Genomic DNA, 23,573 nt, shown 5'->3' on the forward strand with positions numbered 1-23,573 from the left:
GTAGCAGATGAGGCAGGAAGCTAGGCAGGGGAGCAGATCAGGTGGACATTTAAAACCACATTTAGGCATTTTGCTCTACCCTAAATGGAATGAGCTTCCATTTTTGAAAGACTGTTGTGACACAAAGGAGGGGGGAGGATGGGGCAGGTGTGAGTCTGTTGTTTCAGTGAACCAGGTACGAGATGATAGTTACAGTAAGGGGTGGTATTAAAAATACAGAGAGTAGACAGATTCAGAAAATCACATGGGTTAGAACCAATAGGACCTGATGAATGATTGGCTTGGTGCCAAGGAAGATGCCCAGGTTTCTGGTTCGGGATCTGTGTTAGTGCAGATTTGAAACTCTCATGGATGGCATATTTGCTGCCTCTTATAAGAACCCTAAATGTCTGCTTCCTATTTAAAAATGAGCTTGGTTGCAATTGGCTTAGTGAAAAGTAAATTTTCTTGATAAGAAGGGTAAGCCATCTGGCTGTTCTCGGACTGGTTGATATCTCTGTCCCTGGGTGTAATAAAGATGTAACCTCTTGCCACAGGAAGCTATTACCTGATATTATTTATTTCCTGATAAAAAGGAGCAAATCATGCCTGGACATCTGTGGAAAATGGGTTTCTAATAAAGCTAAGGTCGTTAATGTCTAGATGGGAGTTTCTCCTGTGATGATAAATGTCTACTCGGTTGAAATAGTTTCCATAAAACTCAGTAGGTAAAAAGGTAGAGATATGTGTAATTGTCAATGAGGCAATAAAAGGATGCTTGTTTATGGAGTTTATAACCAAAAATGAACCCTAATTCTTATGAAAATGAAAATGTTTTGGTGTACCAATTCAGCAATGGAAGCTTCTGTTTCAGAAAAAAATTATATTTTAATATGTATTTAGTATAACATTCAATGGATAATAGAAAAAAAAATGTGGAGGACACCACTGGCAAAAATAGCAAACTGTGACCATGTGTGGGAATGCAGTGCTAATAGCTCTCAGAACAAATAATAGCATATTGCTGACCATTCAGTGTACACAAAGGGCTGTTTTTTCTAATTGTTCTGTGAAATTTTTGGTTGTAAAATCCTTCATTGCAAGATTGCTTTCTGTATTGGCGGGCTGCTGGAATGTGGCAGCAATGGGTGAAGTACACTTTTACCTTGTCTACCTGGTTCTTTTTTTGCCTTAAACACCTCAATGAAAAATAATTAACTGATTCTCTGGTATTGGATATAACAGAAACTTACAAGACCAGTATGCTATAGATGGGTATGTCCCACTCAGTGGTTGTTCTTGTCTCAGGTGCTTTCTCTAGACTCAGGTTAGGTCTTGGTGATCCTCTAGAGGTCTTGGTGGTCCCTGGGCTCCAATGGAATATGTGGTTCTCTTCCACTGGCTGTGAGTATGCACCAGCAGGGGTTCCTCTTTTTAGAGATAGTTATCTAGAACCAGGCTGTATTAGTCAGGGTCAGAATAAGCTGCTGTAATAAAAAGACACCAATATACAATGACTCATGTAAGCTAGAAGTTTACTTCTCTTTCACATAACAGTCCAGAGGTGAGGATGAGAAGTCTGGGGTAGGTAGATGATTCTGCTCCACGAGTTATGTAGGGTCTAATTTTTCTTCTAACTTGTTGCTTTGCCTTCCCTTGGACTAATGTCTTCTGCTGCATGGTCAAAGCCAGGCTGTAAGCATCACATCCTCTTTCCAGCCCAAGGGAAGAGGGAAAAAGGGAATTGAGGGCAACCAGCTTCCTTTTAAAAGATATAACCCAGAAGTTGCTCATCCCATTGGTCAGAATATCATCACATGACCACACCTACCTTCAAGGGAATCTGGAAAATAAAGTCTCTAGTTGGGTGGCCAAGTGCTCAGCTAAAACTCAGATTTTTCTAGTACTAAAAGAAAGATGGGGAAAATAGTGATGTTGGAGAGGGCATATGGTAGTCTCGGCCACACAGTCTTTTGGATCTGCTTTAGTGACTGCTCTCTTTCTCTGGAATCAGTTTCATTTTATGGGGTGTTTGGGCAGGGGCCCTTGTATCTTATTGATGATGCCCAGATGGTGACTGTTCATTGCTGAGAGAGAAGCCATTGGAAACTACATATTTCAAATGTCATGTTCAAGCTGATACAATTTGAATATTTCATACATTTCAGTTATTCGTACCTGAATACACTTCATTCTTAATGTAGCAAGCTCAACATGGTGGTAATTACTTTGTCTATCATATTTACCATGCTCTTTCAAACTAAATCCAAGGGAAGCCTGAATATATGTTGAGGATTTTCCTGTATTGTTCCACAAACCTGTCACTGGAACATGGCACTTAAGATTTGCTACCAAGAAATAAATGGCAACATTTGAAATTGAATGGGGTGCTTTGTTTACTTACTATCTAAAGAAAATATACTAGGAGTATATTCCTATTTCAAAATAGGAAGGTTTGTTTCTATTTTGTGAAATACACCTGAGAGAATTTGGGTTTTTGTTTTCTTCTGCAATGTTAAAATGGCATTTTTCTGTTGGACTAGCATGATGATCCTTGATGAGTTGGGGCTGATGAATTGAGAGGGCCTAGTCTTGGGAAGTTTAGGAGGATTTCTTATCTGAGAGTCCAAAAAGAACCATTTGGGGTTATTCAGACTTTTACCACAGCACTGACAATATTATCCACTTTATGGTATTGTTACCTATCTTTTTCTCCAGTAGACTCTGAACTCCTTGGGGGAAGAACGTTATCTTCTCCAACTTTGTGTCTCCTGAGCCTAGTGCATACTTGGCCCAAAGTAGGGGCTGTTTGAAAGGTAGAGTGAAGATGAGGGAGAAGGCAAGTGGGGCAACAGCCCTAAACAGGAGTTGGAAAACCTCTTTCAGCACATCCGGGCGAAGGGAGGAGAAGATGGGCCTGGATACAAAAAGTCCAGGGAGCTCCTGTCTGAAGGCTCTGTCTTCTCTATGAATTCGGAGAAGCTATCTATCTTCAGTTGATAGTGGCTGGGGGCAGGGAGGTCAAGCGTTCTGGGAGAGTAGGAAACTGTGAAATGGTTACTTGGAAAACATGAGAGATGGTTTATGGGGAAGTAGAAGGGGTTGCCTGTCAGCATTTAGAATCTCTTTCACTTTCAGTCCCATCTTCTGTTTATTACCCTCTATCCCCTATTGTCTCTTCCCCTTCACTGTTTAGAGATGCCCACATGCCTGCATCTTAAACATACAGAACCCTCCCACAACCCCAAATCCCTCTCCAACAATTGCCTTCCTTCCACTCCCTTCAAGGACAAACTCCTAGGTGAGGTGCTGCCCTCACTTCTCTACTCTACCCCCAGCCCACCACCTCCCTTTTACCCACTCCTACTGACTCCTTTCCATTTCCTTCACTGGAATCATTCTCAGGTAGTCCTAGAGATACCCTTGTTGCTAAATGCAATGCAGACTTGAGGTCCTTATCTCACTTGATTTCAGAGCAGCTTTTAACCACTCCTTCCTTCTTGAAATATTCCCCTTTCTTGGCTTTTAAAACGTTTCTGTGTCTCCTATTTTTCTAGCCACTCCTTTCCAATGTTCTTTGTAGCCACTCCTTTCCAGTATCCTCTTCTTCTACCTGTTAATAAGTATTGGTGTTCCTCTCCCAAGGGTTTTGTCCTGGGCCTTCTATTCTTTACCTTACCTTGTTGTTTAATCTTACTTCCATGTCTTCATTACATCTTTATGCTGATGACTACCTAACCCACATCTTCAACTCACATATATCCCCTTAGCTCCAGACCCATATATCCCCAGATACTTCCTGGACTCTACATTTGCTTGTCCTATGGAAACCTAAACTCATCATGTCCACAACTCAACTCATCGCTATTCCCTTGATACCTGCTCCTTCCCCCACGTTCCCTAGTTTAGTCAATGGCATCTCTACACATTTGGCAGACAAGTCAGATATCAGGACATCATTTCTACCTGCTAGCTCTCCATCACCATCGTTTTACCTCTTAAAAGTCTCTCTCAAAATACTGCTATACACTACCTCTACCCTAGGCTAGCCACCAAGACCTCTTGCCTAGATTACTTCAGCATACTCTAAACTGGTCTCTTTATTTGCAGTTCATCACCTCTCCAACCCAAACCTCCAAATTGCAGCCAGAGTGTCCTTTCTGAATGCAATTTTTTATCATTTTCTCCCCTGCCTAAAATTTTAAAAAGATGTACCCTTTTCCTTCTCCATGAAGTTCACACTTTTACCAGGCTTATAATCGTACATGACTACTGACTGGTATTCTCTCCCACTTTGTTTTTAACCATCCCCCTCTGGCTCTCTAGGCCACATCCAGGCTGACCTCTTTTTAGTTTCTTTAATATTTGATGTTCTCTTTCATCTCAATGTGATGCTTTTTCTGTCTGGAACTCTCTGCTCTCCTTCTTTGCCTGGATAACATTCATTCAATCATTCACTTAACACACACTTTGTTAATGCGGTATAGTATTGGTGAGGTACTGTACTAGGCACTAATGGTATGACAGTGAATAAAATACAGAAGTCCCTTTTCACTGACAACAGGACTGGTGCTGTTCTAATCAGGGTTTTTTTTTTTTTTTGTCATCTATCATGGCAGGCATCCAACTAGAGCTCATTTGTGGAATCTTCAGGGACCCCCAAGGGAAACTTTCCACTGCGTTTTTCCCTAGGGAAGGATACTGGGTGGCTCACCAAACTAAAAGAAAAGCTAAATGATGAGGCTTCAGAGGAACAATGCCAAGAGAGCTCTAGAATCTCAGCTTCAGGAACCCTTGTGGTGCCTCCTGATGGTGCTAGTATTGTTGTGACTCATTTCCAACTAGCTTCCTAAAATAGGAATATGACAGAGGGTGACTTCTGTGTATCCTCCTGATTAAGATTCAAATTCCTGGGGGAGGAATCTGATTGACCTAGCTATGGTCAAGTATCTACACCTACAGACTAGATACTGTGTCTGGCAACCAGAGGTACTATAACCACTGTTAGGGTATTCTAGACAGGAGATGATGGTAATTTGGATTATGATAGCAGTGAAAATGGAGAAAAATGGATAGATTCAGGATATGTTGATAGGCAGAGACTGATGTTTTGTGAACTGGTTGTCAAGGTGGAGGGAAAAAGAATCATAGATGATGCATAGATTTTTAGGTTTAAGCATCTAATGGAAGGTGGTGCTGAGACTGGAAGACAGGAGGAGGGAGGAGATTTGGGTTGGTAGGGTCTGGAGTTAGAGAGGAAATCATGAGTCTATTTTGGTCATGATAAGTTTGAGATGCTTAATCAGCCATTGGATATGAAACTGAAGCTCGGTGGAGCAGTCAGATCTAAAGATAAAAATATGGGAGTCTTCATCATGTAGATGCTATTGAAAGTCGTGAGTCTAGATGTGATAACTTACGGATAGATGGCAGGTAGAGATGAGTGAAGGCCCCAGGACTGAGCCCTGTGGCACAGCTGTGCTTAGAGTTTGTAATAGAGGAGGAAGAGCCAGCAAGGAGGCTGAGAAGGGAGGCCAGCAAAGGAGGATGAGAAGGGAGGCCAGTAAGGTAAATGGAAAAATGGAATTTTCCGCCATTCTCACAGAAGCCAGATCTTATGGTCAGTAACAGGTCTTCTCCTGTATGGATGTCTGTTTATTCTTGAAATGCATAATCTGCTTTAGTCACCCCCCAGTTGGATTCACTCATGCTTTCCCAACATATCCTAATATACCCAATTTAACCCATCACTATTACAAATTTTATGGACAGATCACCCAGACCAGATGGTCTGTGTGGCATCACTAACAGCCTCGACCACATGCTGTCTCTCTGCTTCAAGGCCCTTATTTCTTATTTTCTTTTACAGGCTATAACCTGTCCAGTTAATACAGCTCTTCTGTGTTTATGGGAGAATTTCCTACATCTTATTCCCGTTGTGGGCATGTGCTTTCCACTGTTGACTGCTCACGTCTATACTCTGGTTAGGACTTTTTATAGGTCAATAGAGTATTAGAGCTAGATGGATGCTAAGCAATACTACAATACCAACCCTTTTTTTAAAACATAATATCACGACTTATTTATCAGTTACCCTGTTAATGAACATTTGTGTTGTTCTGACTTTTCCATTACTACTGGCAATGCTTTCATAGGCATCTTTGTTCATATTCCTTTGTGCACATGTCTGAGAGTTTCCCAAGGGTATATATTTTATTTCTTTTTAATTTATTTTATTCAAGTGTAGTTAATTTACAATGTTGTGTTAATTCAAAGTGATTCAGCAAAGTGATTCAGTTATACATATATATGCATTCATTTTTTAATATTCTTTTCCATTATGGTTTATCACAGGATATTGAATATAGTTCCCTGTGCTATACAGTAGGACCTTGTTGTTTATCCATTCTATATATAATAGTTTGCATCTGCTGATCCCAAACTCCCAATCCATCCCTCCCCCAACGCCCCCCTCCTTGGCAACCACAAGTCTGTTCTCTATGTCTGTGAGTCTGTTTCGTAAATAAGTTCATTTGTGTCGTATTTTAGATTCCACCTAAAAGTGATATCATATGCCAACCCCTTATTTTTAAGATGAGGAAGCTGAGGCCTTGAAGTGGTCATCCTATCCAAAAGGATGTGAAGACGATATTTTAGCAACCCTACTAGCCTGATCAATAAAACTAGTTAATTATTTTGTGTATCTTAAATATAAATCCGTAAATATCAGAGCACAAGAAGCACTAGTGTCCAGGGGTTGAGGCAAGGAAGGTGGTCGTGTAAAGAGAATGACAGCACCAGTTCCGCCTCCTTCACAGTTTTATCATTAGACCCCATGAATGATATTGTGAAAGTTTGTTATGAGCAATAACATGCCACATGAAGGTGAGGCTATATTTTTTTCTCCAGATTAACCAGGTAAATATTGGCCAATATTCTCAAAAATTGTTTGTGCTTAAGGAAGGAGTTTATCCTGTGCCCTAATACTCCTCTGGGTTCCGATTTCTCAGCTCTTGCAATCTGACTAGGGTAGCACTAACATACAGTCAAGCCCTTTTGTGGGCTTAAACAAGAAGCCTTGAGGTTCTGCCCCGCACTTTGGTATGGACCACAGGGCCCACGCTTGCTTCCCTGCCATAGGCAGATGTCTCTAAAGTACCAGAGGGCACCCGAGGGTGGGAAGCCAGGTTGAATGATAAGCTTAGTCCAGAGAAAGCTCTAAAATGAAGCTGGGCCATTGCAAATCTTCTAGGAGGCACAAGAATATTAGGTAAGCCCAGCCAAAGACCAATAGAACATACCATTAAATAAATAGAGGTGAATAACACATACTCTTGAAATGAAGATAAATGCATTTTAGCTTGATTTTATTTTCTCATTTTTCCTTAGTGGGTCAAGTGGCCCAGGAGTCCCATCAGTGGAATTGCTATTAATCATGATCATTTACCTTCCAGAGAGGAAAAAATAAAGTTCAACCTGTGCAAGCTGTATTTCTAAAATTCTGATACATTTGGAAACCGTGGCTTTATTCTTCCAAGTAATTACCAACTACAGAAGAAGAGAAAAAACTTATAATCAGGGATGTAATGTCAGACTTTTTGGCACTTTCATTTAGGACATTTATTCAGCCTTAAAAAAAAACATGATTAGGTTTCCATTCCAGATTTGTTCCAGAGAAAGCTTTTCACTTTCCCTCCCATGACACGGAATCTTAATATAAAACACACAGGGGCTACTGGGTAGAAAAAGAGCAGAATTGGATGGGAATTTAGGGATCTACAATTACAATAAATATCACTCTGTGGACAAGACAAGGATGACTTCTAAACATATCCCTCAGCCCTGCCCTTGCCACCGTCTCCACCCTACTGGCTGCCTGTGTACAGATGTTGTAATGTCCTGGGTCTGAAGGACCGATGCCAGGCAGGGGGGACCTGGTCACGCCTGAGGACAATCAGTGAAACTCAAACCTTCAGTTAGGGCAACGAGTACACACCAACCGAGGTCCTCCCATCCCTCCTCACCCTTTCACCTTGGTATACATATTGCAGATGTAACTGTCCAATGTTAAGAAAAACGCTCAGTGGTAAATTCTCATTCTAAAATAACAGTCTGGTAAAAGCAGCTCGTGATAATCTATAATAATTCAAGTCCTGTACATACACTAGTGCCTCTGCTCGTAGCACGAACTTGATCCTTTTTCTCTTTCTCCCCCATTTAATCGATTCTCCACTTGTTCCTCACAAGAGCCAAAAATGGGTTTTAGGTTGCCAACAGTAATTTGTGAAATGTAAACTATGACAAGAAATAGAGGAGGAAATTGGGGTGAAAGGGAAATTGGATTGCAAAAATGAGAGGCAGCCAGGGATGAAGTTAACATTTGGAAACACAAATGAGAAGGTTCTCTTAAAAGCCAGAGGTTGGCTACAAACCCTGCTTTAGCTTTCTGAGTAAAGGAGGAAATGTGATGAGTTGCAATAGTCACAGTGTCCAATAGTCAAAAACATACTAGCTGCTCCTGAGAACTGACATTAGCTTCCCATGTTTTATTTAGCTGGTACCCAACTTTTGACCATTGTCGCTTCTCCATTCTGTAGTATGCTGGAACAGGAAGATGAGGTAAGATATACATCACGGGCTGATTTGAGTCTGACTTCTTGATGTAGTAGTCATTCCCAAATTAAGCTACAAAACAGAATTCATCTAGAGAGCTTTAAAAAATACACACTCTTGGGACCCATCCATGAAGACTGTGATCTTGTAGGTATGGGGTCGAAATTGAGAAATATACTTTTTTTTTTTCCTCAAGGTGTTTCTGCTCCAGCAAGTCCAAAGACATATATTTAGAAAGTGCTGATGTCAGTTGTGGTGAGGGGGGAGTGTGGCATGTCAGGCTCTCCATGAAGCAGACTTGGAGCAGAGATTTGCGTGCAGAAAACTTACTGGGGGATGCTCTTGGGATCAGCATCTGTGATGGGTGAAAGAGGAAAGATACGGCAGAGAGAAAATTTGGGCTGTGAGACAGTCACAAAAAAAAGGCCTCGGATGATTCCAAGGAGAGATTTGGATCTAGAATAGCTCTGCATATTTGTCCCAATTAGGGTAAAGAAGATGGGCCTTTCTATTTCCTCACTGACCAGTCATGGAATGTGGCTGCACCCGGGGTCAGGGCGGGGTGTGAAGTTGGGTGCGGTGGCTCTCTCCGAAGAGGACAGTCTCTAGGCAGGGACTCAGTTATGAGCTGTCAGTGGCCAACGCTCTTAGCAGCTGCGGGAGTGAGTACTTCAGTCCTGAAAACGAGGAGCTGGGGGGCACCACACAGCATCTACTGCAGTCTTCCTCTCCAGACATTCAGATCTACCTGCTTCATATATGTCCTGGGAGCAGCTCATTTGATGTTCTAGTGGCCCTTTTTCTCCAGGAGACAATTATAAGGGGAAGTTTAGTGGAGTAAATTGTGGCCCCTACTTCTGTCTGTCATCTCTAGGGATGTCTTATTCTTCTAAGCATCCTTACAGCTTTCCAAGGGCCAGCCCCCCTTGGCTGCCACTCTGTCCTTGCTGCTCATTGCAATAATTGCACCCACTTTGCTTCAGATGACTAAGTGCCACTTGCTCCCTCATCTTTATTTTTGGGGGATCCAATGATCCCCCTAGCTACCAGGGAGCTCAATTTTGTGATGATATCCCCTACAGTCAGGTAGGATCTACAGAGGTTGGCCCCATAGCTACCAGGGAGCTCAATTTTGTGATGATATCCCCTACAGTCAAGTAGGATCTACAGAGGTTTGGCCCCATAGCTACCAGGGACCTCAATTTTGTGATGATATCCCCTACAGTCAGGTAGGATCTACAGAGGTTGGCCGCCGCATAGAGTCTCAACAATACTGTAGCCCTTTGCACCAGTGAATTCCTTCTTGTTTTGTTAAGTAGTATGCTTTCTGGGCCTTCCTGTGGATCAGAGTCATCTGGTGGGTTTTCCAAGTTTACCTGGTATACCCATTATTGCTTACTTTTCTGATGCTCTTAATCCTTCCTTCCACCATATGGCCCAGTATTTCTACATTGCTTCGTGTGGGCCATTGCTTTCTCTAAGCTCCTGAGAACCCTCCTAGTAACATATTATCTCTGTCCAGTTGGGTCCTTGCCCAGTGTTAAATTCTATACTACTCTTGTACCTATAAATTCTCCCTTATCTGCCTTTATATTCCACCCACCCCCTTAATCCTTAGCATTCATTCTCACACCTACTCTCCTGGTCCCTGTCAGTACACATTGTCCCGGCACCGTAGCTCCTTTGGCCTATGACCCCATCCCTCCCTTAACATGCCCAGCTCTTCCCAGGCCAAATTTTGTTGTGACTTAATTCTAGTTATTTGAGTGCCCAGAAGGGGAGGTCAGGGAAGATGCTGAATAGAGTCCACATTGTCTTGCAAGGGCAGGTTCCCTCTGCTTTGTCTTCCATCAGGAGGGGACATAAGCCTTTAACAGGGAGGAGCTGGTCACTTCCACAGAGGGGTTCAGGGCATCTGGGGACTCAAGATTGTTGAGTGCATCAACTCTGATATCTCCATCTCAAGTCTCAAGGTCCCATCGTTTGCTAATCAGAGTCTTGATCTTGGTGAATCAGAGCCACAAGAGATATTGAATTATTGGGAGTTAATGCTACTCTTGTTCTTATAGGTCTTGGGCTTCATTCTCAGCTTTGTCTGTCCTCCAGTGGCAGGAGATTAGAGTCACTTTGCAAAGCAGGCTTTGGCTTTCACACTTAGTCTTTAATTGGTGATGAATTACCCTTATTATTACTCTTTCCTCTGTGTTTGGCAAATGCCTCATTTACTAGACAGGCTCAACATTCCATTTTGCTAGCATGCCATCCCAGTTCACCACCAGCGGAAGTTTTGCCACATGCTAGGTTGTATCCACGCTTTACCTACCATCAATGACAGGGGTTATTATTATTAACTGGTTCATGGATGGTCCAGCTCCAAAATCTTATCTTTGACTCACTTTTCTGGACCACTCCTAATGCACCAACTGTCACAGATCAGGTTCCTTGGGTGATAGTAATCTCTGGATAGACTCTTGTGGGAAAGAGAAGGAATCAGGAGTGAGTAGAGGAAGAAATTGAACTGTGATGCATTTATGACCAAGACCCCAGCCAATCCCATGGCTTGCTCTGGAGTTGGGGTGCTTCTGCAGTATGGTCCCAAATTAGGGCAGGGGGCATGGCCTTTATATCTCTGACAGTCATTCGATGTGGGCTGCTCCCAGGAAGGTGATGCAAATTTAGGTTAAGCAGTTTTCTTTAACAAAAACCAATCTCTGCAGCAGGATTCAATATGGAGTTGGCAGCAACCAACACTCCTAGCATCTGGGATATAAGTACTTCAGTCCTGAGATTGTGGAGGCCTCTGGGTGGTTCAGCACAATGTCTATTAGAGAAAGAAAAGCAAGTTGGGGCTTTGAATTTTGTCACTTTCATAAAATAGGTGAAGTCTGATTTGTTTGCTGCCGTATAGACTAATACAATATCATAGAATCATTTGAGATTGAGACTTAGAACACTAATGTAAATTTGGAGAGATGAAGGAGAAATTGTTGGCTAGGACTCCAATTATATAAATCCAAAAATTCCTCCTGATGGTGGTCACCTCTTTAAAATTCTCCTCTTAGTCTAAGAGAGCCTGAGGTTATTAATTTCAGTTCCCCCAGGTCACTATCCTGTAAGCACTGTATATTCTCAGAGAATACAAGAATCAACAGATGTGCTACCTGTCCTCCAGGTAAATAGATTGTAAGGCTATTGCCAGGCTTGATCCATTGTAAATCGTTCCACTGATTTAATGAGAGCTGATTGGAGGGTGCAGGAAGGAAAGAGGAAGGGAAAACAGCACCACATTAAATACGTACAGATTATGAGGCATCTCAATGTCAGAAATGTCAAAATATGCATAATTATGACGTCCCTCAGTGAGGAGACAATACAGTATGAGGCGTGGTGAGTGCTATAATAAAATGACACAATTATGGAAAAAGCCAGGGAAGGAGAGACCATTCTAGGAATAACAGGAAAAGCCTCAGGGGAGAGGTAAAATTTGAATAAGGCCTTGAAGAAAAAAGTATAGCACACTTAAGAATGCCTGTGATTCTATGGTTGTTGACTTTTAAAACATGTGTATTTATCTATTCATCCTGGTCTAATCTAGTAGATGAAATCACACTTTGCTGTTCCACTCTTATTTTAGCTGAATCTTATAGTATATTAAATTTGTGGGGATCTAATTATTGATCCACTTGCATTATATTGTTATTTGCTATTTAAGTGATATTTACATATCTATCATGTTATGGTGTCAAGAGACCTTACAGCAAAGGAAGCTTATTAAGATATCAGCAGAGCAAATGGTTTTACATTTGCTTTGCTACTTGTTAACATTTGCCATAGTGTTGTAATCTCCTAGTAACAACAGGGGCAAAATAATGAATTTGTAGCTAGTATGACATAGTTTCCTAAAATTTGCAGCAAAGCAGTGGATATAAAGGAATTCCCAGTTACTATCACATTGCCTCTGTGAGTGACAGAACCAGATAAGGAAGAAATAAAATTATATGATGAAACCACAATATTTTGGCAAATCCTAAAACATTCTTGAATTGAAGTGCCTCTTTATTCTACTTATAGAATTAATATGTGCTTCTTATTAAAAAATGTAGAAAATAAGGAGAAGTGAAAATTAGGATGAATTATTCACCATAATTCTTGGTAAGGTAGGAACAGCAATATGGCAATTGAAAATAGAAATAATGCCTTACAAAGTGACGTTTGAATGTTATTATGGAAAACCAAGTCTCAGATTAAAACACACACACACACACACACACACATTGTATTCTACAGCTCAAGTCTTCTGGAAAATAAGACTCACTCCCCCCTCCCCCTTTCTTTTTTGTTTTTTTTCAACAAACTAACCCCTTGTGAATAACATGATAATCCACTTTTACTAGGCTTATAGAACAAGGAGCAAGAAAGGCTGCTATACCAACATGTGTGAAGCAGTTTTGAATGTAACAGGAAATTCAAGATGTTTCAAAGCTGGTCTCACGGCACTATCCTGAGAACTATTGTTCTTCCCCAGAAGAAATGTCTGACATGGGCCCTGAACTTCAGAGTTGTTTCAGAGCCCTGGTCTTAGTTGTCATTGTTATTGTGGTGTATAACGTATAATAAGATTTGTTGATTTAGGAAAACCACATCACATATAAAAACATCCATTTGAACTATTTGACCAGTCTGTCTTTAAAGGGATTTGATTACATCCCCTAAATCTCTCTAAAACTAAATCTCCCTTGTGTTAGTTGTGGGTCTGCTCTGTAAATCTTAATGGAAGGAGTTAAGATACAAATGATCAGAGAATAGAAGCGGAACTTTGGGTAATATACCTATGCAGTGAATACTGATGATATGACAGAACAAGAGCCACGTCCTGAAAGCGAGCTATATTATGGAGGCAGATGGTCAAACAAATATACATCATTCACCATAACTTGGTCTAAACTAATTACCTAATGCAGGAGACAGATGTCCGGGTAGCTTCATAAATGATTTATGGGTGACTTTACAGTGTAACCAAAATTATGGCAGCTATTAAAATGCCACTGATTCCAAAATTAGGGGAAAAAAGTATGGTAAATAATATTTTATAATCATTTTTTCCCCTCAGGAATTCAAAGCATCTTATCAGCAGTAACATGACACGTGCCTATTAGTAACCATAAAATAGGACTATTTGTGAGATTGCTTACTCTGCATAGGTCATTGGGGTGCCTTTATTTAAATTATTGCTTCTGTGGACTAAATTGTATCCCTGTGGCCTGCAAACATAAATGCACCTCTGAAGGTTTCCAGCGCCCAGGCAGGATCTGTTCTGATAAACACTGCAATGTTTACTGTATCCTTAAAAGGAAGCCAGTGGGAAAAGTAAGACCTGGTCTCAGAGAGGTGAACTCAGGCTTCTTAACTCCAATTAGTTTGGTCTCTGATGGATGAATATAGTGTCGTGAAAACCTATGCATAAGTGTCTGTGCATTCGTTCTGACTAATGAGGGACCTCTGTTTTGATCACATAGAGTACATTTAACAAATCAGGTCTTCTAAGTGCTTTCTGCTTTCCTTTATTTTCCCTTATTATTAAGAAATGTATCTGACATACAGGAAAGTATAGAGAGCAATACAACAAACACTGCTACCAACTACCATGATTTAATAAACGCTGGTATTTTGTCATGTTTACTTCAGATTTTTTATGGGGAAGTGACGGTAAGAACAAAACACTCTAAACAGAGTTGGGAAGGATTTTTCCAAGCCCATTCCTCTCCCCCCTCAAAGGAAACCCCTATCTTGAAGTTCATGTGTGTTCTTCCTTTTCATGATTTTGTATTCAACTAAGTGCAAGTATATGCGTGAACAATCCACAGAATAGGTACATAGAGCTCTTCAGAATGTACAGAATAAATGGCATCATTACTATACATGTTCTACAACTTGCTTTTTTATTCAACATTATGTTTTCTAACCCCTTTCCATATTCATATGAGTGGATCTAGATTTTAATTTTAACTCTGGTTTAGAATTTCATTGTATGAGATATACCGTACTTTATTTATCCATTTCTCTATCCTTGAACATTTTTGTTGTTTCTAATTTTTCTTTAATACCAACAATACTCTGGTATTCATCTTTGCACCTAGAAGTAGAATTGTCCTTCCATATAATTCATCTTTTTTTTAAATTTAAAAAATTTTATTTTTCATACTTATTTGAGGGAGTTACTTAAATTTCTTAATACAATCTGTTGTTATTTTTATATAGGGCAAATATCTCCTTAAAGTATACAGTTTATTTTTAAACATTGTGCTTTCTTTTGTTCCTAGTCAAATTTATCAATCCTTTCCTTTATAATTGGTGCTTTTTGTCTTGTTAAAGAAATCCTTTCTTATTAGATTTAGTAAAGATAGTAACTTCTAATTTCTACTAAAACTTTTAGAGTTTTGTTTTTCCAATTTAAATCTTCAATTCATTTGGTATGCTTGGGCATAGTGTGAGATAGGAATCTAATTTAATATTTTTTTCTATATGAAAACCAATTTACCCATTACCAGTTTTTGCTATTCCATTTTTTCTTACTGATCTGTAATGTCACCTTTTTCATATGCAAGTTCCTGTATAAGGTAGACATTACTAGCACTCACCAATATGTGGTTATCCTGTCCTTCCTGGATACTCCAAAGACACAACCTCCCAGCTGCTCTCCAGCTCTGCAGGGCCATGTAACTAGCAATGACCAATGACCTGTGAGCAGTGTCCTGTGTCAATTCTGGGATGAGACTGAAAATTCATTGATCAATCTCTCAGCTTCCCTGAAGAATATTGAGATGGCAGAGCCACAAGACAGAGCTGCCTGGATTGTTAAATCACCTCGTGGTCATCTGTACTAACAGTGGCCTCTGTATGAGCAAGAAGTAAACTGTAAGTGCTAAACCTCTGAGATTTCAGGGCGTATTTGTTATTAGCTTATCCTGATTAATACACCATGGTTCAGATTTTGGGTTCTCTACTTTCTTCCATTGGTCCCTCTGTCTGTCTAAGCACCCATACCACACTGTCTTTATTATTTTGACTTTATGGGAAGTCTTGGTTTCTAATAGAGCAAGTTTCCATCACCCTTCTCTTTCTTACCTTCTTTGGCTTTTTACTTTTCCAAATGAATTTTGGAATTATTATCAAAGGTAATGAAATTGCTGCTGAGGCTAAGATGAGAATTTTATTAAATTTGTGCTTTAAGTTGGGAAGAAATGACATCCTCATTATATTGAGTCTCCTATCCAAAGGCATGATAAATCTTCTCCATTCATTAGAGTTAACTGTATTAAAATGCCATTTTTGTAGATCAAAAATGTTCAAAAAACAAAAGTAGACTTGAGCAAATGGAATGATGTCTCTTGGTTTGCTTAGATCATCTCAACATAATCAAGATGTTACTTGTCCCTAAATTAATTTATAAATTTAATGCAATCCTAATAAAAACACCAATACCAACAAGCTCTTTTTCACAGTTGGGTAAGTTTCTAAACTTAATAGGAGAAAATAAACACATAAGAGTATTTAGAAAAACACTGAAACAGAAGAAATATGAGAGAAGACTAACTCTACCAGATAACAGAGCACACTCCAAAGCCTCTATGATTAAAGTAGTATGGTACTGGTGCATGAATAGACAGAACAATGGAACAGAATAGAAAGTTCATACATAAACCACCTACATGGAGAATTCTAGTACATGACAAAGGTATCTCAAGTTATTGGGGCAAAGATTGGCTTCTTTTTTAACCAAATGGTGTTGAGCCATGGCAACTGGATAACCACTTGGAAAAAGATAAAATTAGATTCATTGCTCACACTACATACAAGAATAAATTCCACATTAATTGAAGATCTAAACATAAAAATTTTTCAAACTGAAAATATGTAATAAAGAAAAACTGAGAATTTTCTGTTTAATAATTGGTCAATATTCTTTTTTGTATCTTATTTTATTTACTTTTGGTTGCGTTGGGTCTTTGTTGCTGCGCGAGGACTTTCTCCAGTTGTGGCGAGCAGGGGCTACTCTTTGTGGCAGTGCATGGGCTTCTCGTTGCGGTGACCTCTCTTGTTACGGAGCACGGGCTCTAGGTGCGCGGGCTTCAGTAATTGCGGTGCTCGGGCTTCAGTAGCTGTGGCTTGCGGGCTTAGTTGCTCCGCACGGGGCATGTGGGATCCTCCTGGACCAGGGCTTGAACCCGTGTCTCCTGCATTGGCAGGTGGATTCTTAACCACTGCACCACCAGGGAAGTCTGGCCAATATTCTTTAAAAATGTCAATATCATGAAAGAAAAAAAGGAAAAAGTTGAGAAATTTTTACAAATTAAAGGAGAGTAAAGCAACGTGATAACTAAGTGTAGTGCATGATTACTGGATTGGATCCTGTACTGGAGGATAAAGATACATTATTGAAACATAAGAAGATTGTTGACTATGGATTTTTATTGACTAAGATTATTGACTATGGATGGAAAATTAGGTAAAAATACTGTATCCTTGTTAAATTTCCTGATGCTGATAACGGTGCTATACAGTGGTTATAAGAGAACGGGGACATATGTATGCATGTGGCTGATTCACTTTGGTGTACAACAGAAACTAACACAGTATTGTGAAGCAATTATACTCCAATAAAGATCTATTTTTTAAAAAAAAGAGCAAGGAATTAGAAATCACCTTCTATAGAAAAAATTTTCTGTACCACAAAATAAATTAAATTTTTAAAATTTTTTTAATTTTTTGGCTGTGTTGGGTCTTCGTTTCTGTGCAAGGGCTTTCTCTAGTTGCGGCAAGCGGGGGCCACTCTTCATCGCGGTGCGCGGGCCTCTCACTATCGCGGCCTCTCTTGTTGTGGAGCACAGGCTCCAGATGCGCAGGCTCAGTAATTGTGGCTCACGGGCCTAGTTGCTCCGTGGCACGCGGGATCCTCCCAGACCAGGGCTTGAACCCGTGTCCCCTGCATTGGCAGGCAGATTCTCAACCACTGCACCACCAGGGAAGCCCTGTTATTTTTTTTGAAAAAAAAAAAAGAGAAAAGCTTTCATAGGAAATACAAACTAAAATATTAAGGGGCATATCTATCTATCTATCTACCTATCTATCTATCATCTATCTAGATATAGATATTTATTCAGTGTCATTATGACCATTTAGGTTGTTTCCAGTTGTCTGCTATTATGAACAACACTGTACGGATGTTCCTGCATGTCTCTTTTGGTGCACACATGAAAACTTTTCTTTATGGTATTTGTTTGAAAGTAAACTGCTGAACCTCAGGGTATGTGAATTTTTTCACTTTATTGGAAAATGTGGATGAGCCAGTTCCCATCAGTGTGTGTTAGGTGTTGCTGCTCCACATCCTTGCCAACACGTGGGACTGTATGACTTTACATTTTCTGTCAATCTGGTGAGTATAAATGGCATCTATTTGTGGTTTCAATCTGTATTTCCTTGATTTCTTATAAGGGAACAACATGTTCATATGTTTTTGACTCTTTGTTTTCCTCTTCAGTGAAATGTTTGTTCGTGCCCTTGCCCATCAACTTAGCTGCCTTTTTTACTTTGAGGAGTTCAAAGTATTCTGCATACTAAGCCTCTGTTTACTATATGTATTGCCAATCTCTTCTACCAATGAGTGGATTATTTTCACCTGTTAAATGAGGTCCTTTAAAGTACAGATGTTTTAAACTTTGGTGTACTCAAAAATATCAAGATTTTCCCTTATAGTTTGTTTGTTTATTTGGTCATATTGAAGTAAGTTCTTTACTTAGCCTAAGTTTATCAAGAAAAGTTTTATTTGAAATTTTAAGATTTTTTGGCTGTTTTGTGAGGGATTTAGCTATATTTTCAATATACATAGCCAATTGTCCAAGCACAAGTTATTTAAAAATCTATCCTTTCTTCACTAATATGCAAAGTCCCTTCTATGATATATCAATATATGTGTGGTTCAGTTTCTGGACTACTTTGTTTATTTATTTATTTTTCCCACACCAATAACATACTATCATGTTATTTTCATAACCAGAACTTAACATCTGCCAGGACAAGTCACCCAACCTTTTTTGTCTTTTTATATAGATTGTTTTTGTTTTCTACTCTTGGCAATTTTGGTCTTCAATACAAATTTTAGAATCAAGATACATAAAAATCTGATTGAGATTTTGATTGGAGTTACATTGACTCTATACATAGATTTGGAAAAAACTGATATCTTTAATAGTTTTTCCACCCAGGACTGTAGTACATCTCTCCATTTATGCATTTTATTTTTCTTATGTGTCCTAGCAATGCATTAAAATTCCTTGTATCCAGTGATCCTACATTTGCAGTGGGAGGGCCTTGTTCCACATCAGTTCCTCCGGCCATATCTACTGGTACTATCTTCAAACTCTGGCAAGCCATAAATCAGATCAGTATTTTTAAACAGGTTCTTCAAAATTTAATGCCCCAGTGATCAAGGCTGATAGTTATAGCTGTACATAGAAAATAGTAAATAAAGAAAATCTGTAAGAAGTTTCAGTTTACTTGAAATTAAAATGGGTTAAGAAAATTATAATCCTAACCCAAGGCATTCCTTTTTTGTTATCCTCTTCCCCAATCTTATTTCTAGAACAACTCTGAAACTTCTATTCCATTGGAATCTTCTAATATTAGCTTCTGTTCAAGAATATCCAAGTAAATTCTGCTTTTCCCCCTGGACTTTAAAATGACGTTAATACTTTCTTTTCCAATACCCCAAATGCCCAAAAGCAAGGAGGCTTCCCCTCCTAATTTTTATTATAAAAATTTCAAACAGAAAATTTGCAAGAATAATAAAGTAGCAACCACATACCCACAACCTAGTTTCTTCAGTTATTAATATTTCCCCATATTTAATCTCTCTCTCTCTACCTATTTATCTATCTATCATCTATCTATCCACCCCATCTATCTTACACAGCTAGAACTGCCATGACGAAATACTGTAAAATGGGTGGCTTAAACAAAAGAATTTTATTTTCTCCAATTGTGAAGTTTATTGCCATCCAGTTGTGTCCTCACATGATCTTTTCTCTGTGTATGTGTACTCCTCCTGTCTCCTTCTCTGCCCGTAAGGACACCAGTCTTATATGATAAAGACCCTACCCTTGTGACATTATCTAACCTTAGTTGCTTCTTTAAAAGCCATCTCCGAATACAGTCACACTGGTGATTAGGGTTTCAACATATGAATTTGAGGGGGGGGCGGAATCACAATTCAGTCCATAAATGTATGTATGTTTGTATGTATGTATCTGTCTATCCATCTATCTATCATCTGTTTATCTTGTTGAAGCTTTTCAATGTAAATTCAAGTCTTCATGACCCTTTATCCTTAAATATTTTAACGAACATCTCCTAAAAATAAGAGCATTCTCCTGAATAACAAATACCATTATATCATCTAAGAAAAGAAACAATAATATACTAAAATCATCTAGTATCAACTCCATATTCAAATTTTCTCAGCGGTGAGTTTTCTACTTCTCCCTTCTATACCTATTAGTATTCATCTTTTAAGATGGGCTTTTAGCATCAACTAGGGATAAACTTTAGTTACTTCTAAACAGTCAAGTTAAATTAAAGCACAGATTCTTATGCTGGGATTCCTAGTGATCCAAGGATACACTTCAGGAGTTTTGTGAATCTCTTGAAATTGTCTACAAGTACATTTTTCTTGGGAGGCGGTCCTTAGTATACTCAGATTCTCAAAGGTATCTGTCATACCTCAAAAAATTAAGAACTATTCTCCTAAATTTTCTTGGTTATCCAGTGTCACATATGGAGTTCTCTGTGTTGACTTAGACCTAAGAATGATACCATCTTAGAAATATTGATATGTTTGGTTTAAGAATGTATATTGCTATTTAAAGGCCAAATAGGAACTATAATATTTGGAAAAGCGAAGGGAAATAAATGCAACTATTAATTAGGATCCAGTTAATGGTGCTATTGTGAAGGATAATAACTTCTTAGCTTAAATAATTTTCAGTATCTTGATCATGAGTACCATTAGGGAAATTAGTGACTGAGCTGGGTTCTTTGTTAGTCTGTAAAATTGAAACATACCCTAAAAATTACAGCATCATCTTTGGCAGACAGGCACTAATGACTCTGGGGCTGACACGTTAGTTTAGTTCAAGCATCTCATAGATGATTAAAGTTAATGAGTGATGTGTAAGCAGGACTCTACTTAATGAATGTGCTAATTGTTTTTCTTGTTGCAAATATTAGTGCTGCTTTTAACCACAATATACAGATTAGCAGCCAATTCATTATGCTTTGTTTAATGAGTTTATATTTATACAATATAATGGCATTGTTAAATTCACATTGTATCCTTCTTAATATTCAAAGCACTTTATGAGAGCATACTATTTTAAGCTCAAAGCCATCCTTTGTCAGGAGGGAGGGCAGGAATAGTATACCTATTTTAGCATGGTGGTTATGAACCCAGACGCTGAATTCCTGCGGCCTGGGTCTGAGTCCTGGACACTTACCAGCTGTCCGATCTCAGAAGATTTATTGATCGCTCTGAATCTCAGTTGTCTCGTTCAAAAAGTGGAGTTGAGTGAGTGATATAGTATCTACCTCATGGGGTGTTACAGGATTTGGTAATAGCTTACAAAGGGTTTAAAGCAGTGCTGAGTACACTGTAAGCCTCATAAGTATGTTATTAAAAATAGCAAAGGATATCACTTATATGTGGAATCTAAAAATATGATACAAATGAACTTATTTACAAAACAGAAACAGACTCACAGACATAGAAAACAAACTTACAGTTATCAAAAAGGAAAGAGGGGGAGGGAAGGATAAACTGGGAATTTCAGATTAACGGACACACACCACTATATACAAAATAGATAAACAACAAGGACCTACTGTATAGCACAGGGAACTATATTCAATATCTTGTAATAACCTATAATGGAAAAGAATCCGAAAAAGAATATATGTATGTGTATATATATAACTGAATCACTTTGGTGTATACCTGAAACATTGTAAATCAACTATACTTCAATAAAACAAAGTTCAAAATAAGCAATTAAATATTTAAACAAAAATTATCAGTTACATCTCTACCCTCATGATCCGTTCTCTGCAGAGCATCCAGAGAGATCTTTTAAAACCAAGAATCCCTTCATGCCACCTGCCTGCTTCAAATACTCTGAGGACTGCCCATTGCAAGAGGAATGAAATGCAAACCATCCACCGTGGCCATGTACAGTATGGCTCGTGCCTCATTCTGAACTCTTATCCTTCTCTCCGCATCCCAGCTCTGTGCTCTGTGCTGGTCTCCTTTCTGTTTCTCAAATACACCAAGTTCTTTTCTGCTTTAAGGTCTTTGCCTGGACCGCCCTCCTCACAGATCCATAGACACCTCCTGACTCACATCTCAACTCAGAGCAAATTCAGGAGCACAGGATGCCTTCTCTGACCAACCTACCTCAATTACACTCGGCCAAGGCCACTGCCTTGTTTAATGAATAAATGAATAGATTTTGGGGAACCTCGGGGTTCATAGCACACTATCATCATTGGTCCCTGTTTTATCCTATTTTCTTTATAGCACTTCTCACATGAACAGTGCATAAGGATACATGTATAGATATAGATACAGGATATTTACTTATCTGATAAATTTGTAGTGGCACGTAAGTCCTTTAGAACTCAGACTCTCACTGACTCAAACTAGAATTCTTTTCATATGCTCTCTTAGACAGGGTTCTCAAAGTTCAGTGTGTGCTGTGCCCACTGTCGATGAAAATGAATAAATAGTCAATGTACAAAAGAAATGGAAATTTTTTTTTTTTTTTAGCATTTTTTAACCTTTATTTATTTATTTATTTATTTATTTATGGCTGTGTTGGGTCTTCATTTCTGCGCAAGGGCTTTCTCCAGTTGTGGCAAGTGGGGGCCACTCTTCATCGCGGTGCGCGGGCCTCTCATTATCTCGGCCTCTCTTGTTGCGGAGCACAGGCTCCAGATGCGCAGGCTCAGTAATTGTGGCTCACGGGCCCAGTTGCTCCGCGGCATGTGGGATCTTCCCAGACCAGGGCTTGAACCCGTGTCCCCTGCATTGGCAGGCAGATTCTCAACCACTGCGCCACCAGGGAAGCCAGAAATGGAAATTTTATGTGAGCCAAATTTGAGGATTATAACCCAGGAAGAGCAACTCAGAAAGCTCAGAGAACTGTTCTGCCTGTTAGAAGTCAAGACACAGTTATATAAGCTTCTTTGAGACAGAGGACTGTACATCAAATGACTTATTATTGACAGTTTACATAATCCGGATCTGAGTGCCATGCCACCCCTTATCAAGAAGGAATGTTATCTTTAAGGAGTTGTCTTAAGAGAAGTTGCTCTTTATGGGTGAGAAGGAATTTCTGCTGGTGAGGAAGGTTTGGTCAATGCCTAATGCAGATACACAGTACATAGTAGGGGGGAGAGAGGAGGCCAAAGGGCAGAGAAAATTTTTTTATGTTTAAATTTTTCTTGTCTTGCCAGAAAACATGAATTTCATTTCACACCATCCTCAGAGTTGCTGATTCAGTTGGTCAGGGGAGATCTCTTTGGGGAGGTGACATTCAAGTTGGGACATAAAGGATTCAATCCCCTGGGAGCTGAAGGAAGAGTTCCAGGTAGAGGGAACAGCAGGTACAAATACTCTGAGCTGAGGAAAGAGCTTTAATGTTTGAGTGACAGAAGGGAGGCTGGTATGGCTGAAGGGTGGTGAGTGAGTGGAAAAGAATTCCAGGCCAATGTTGAAGAGGAAGCAGGGACTGGGTCAGGCAGCTCCTGAGTGGCCTTGCGGAGGAGAGTAGATTTATTCTGAGTGCAGTGGGAAAGCTTTGGGACGCTTTAAACAGGGGAGAAACCTGACCCGGTTCACATAGTTTTAAACCAACACTCCGAGAATCTCGGAA

The 23,573-nt window shown here is 39.5% G+C and overlaps 1 protein-coding gene across 2 annotated transcripts in view; it reads left to right on the forward strand.

Annotated features, from left to right (window-relative positions):
* Positions 1-22,362, forward strand: part of FASTKD2 (FAST kinase domains 2) — a 63,136-nt gene extending 40,774 nt beyond the window's left edge. For both annotated transcript variants that reach the window (XM_036858599.1, XM_036858600.1), the window contains one exon: positions 21,752-22,362. In XM_036858599.1, coding sequence (XP_036714494.1) covers positions 21,752-22,084 — 333 coding nt within the window. In that variant the 3' untranslated portion in view covers positions 22,085-22,362. The remainder of the gene's footprint in view (positions 1-21,751) is intronic.
* The last annotated feature ends 1,211 nt before the right edge of the window (positions 22,363-23,573 follow it).

The sequence above is a fragment of the Balaenoptera musculus genome, chromosome 7, assembly GCF_009873245.2.
Source record: "Balaenoptera musculus isolate JJ_BM4_2016_0621 chromosome 7, mBalMus1.pri.v3, whole genome shotgun sequence".
NCBI classification, from domain to species: domain Eukaryota; kingdom Metazoa; phylum Chordata; class Mammalia; order Artiodactyla; family Balaenopteridae; genus Balaenoptera; species Balaenoptera musculus.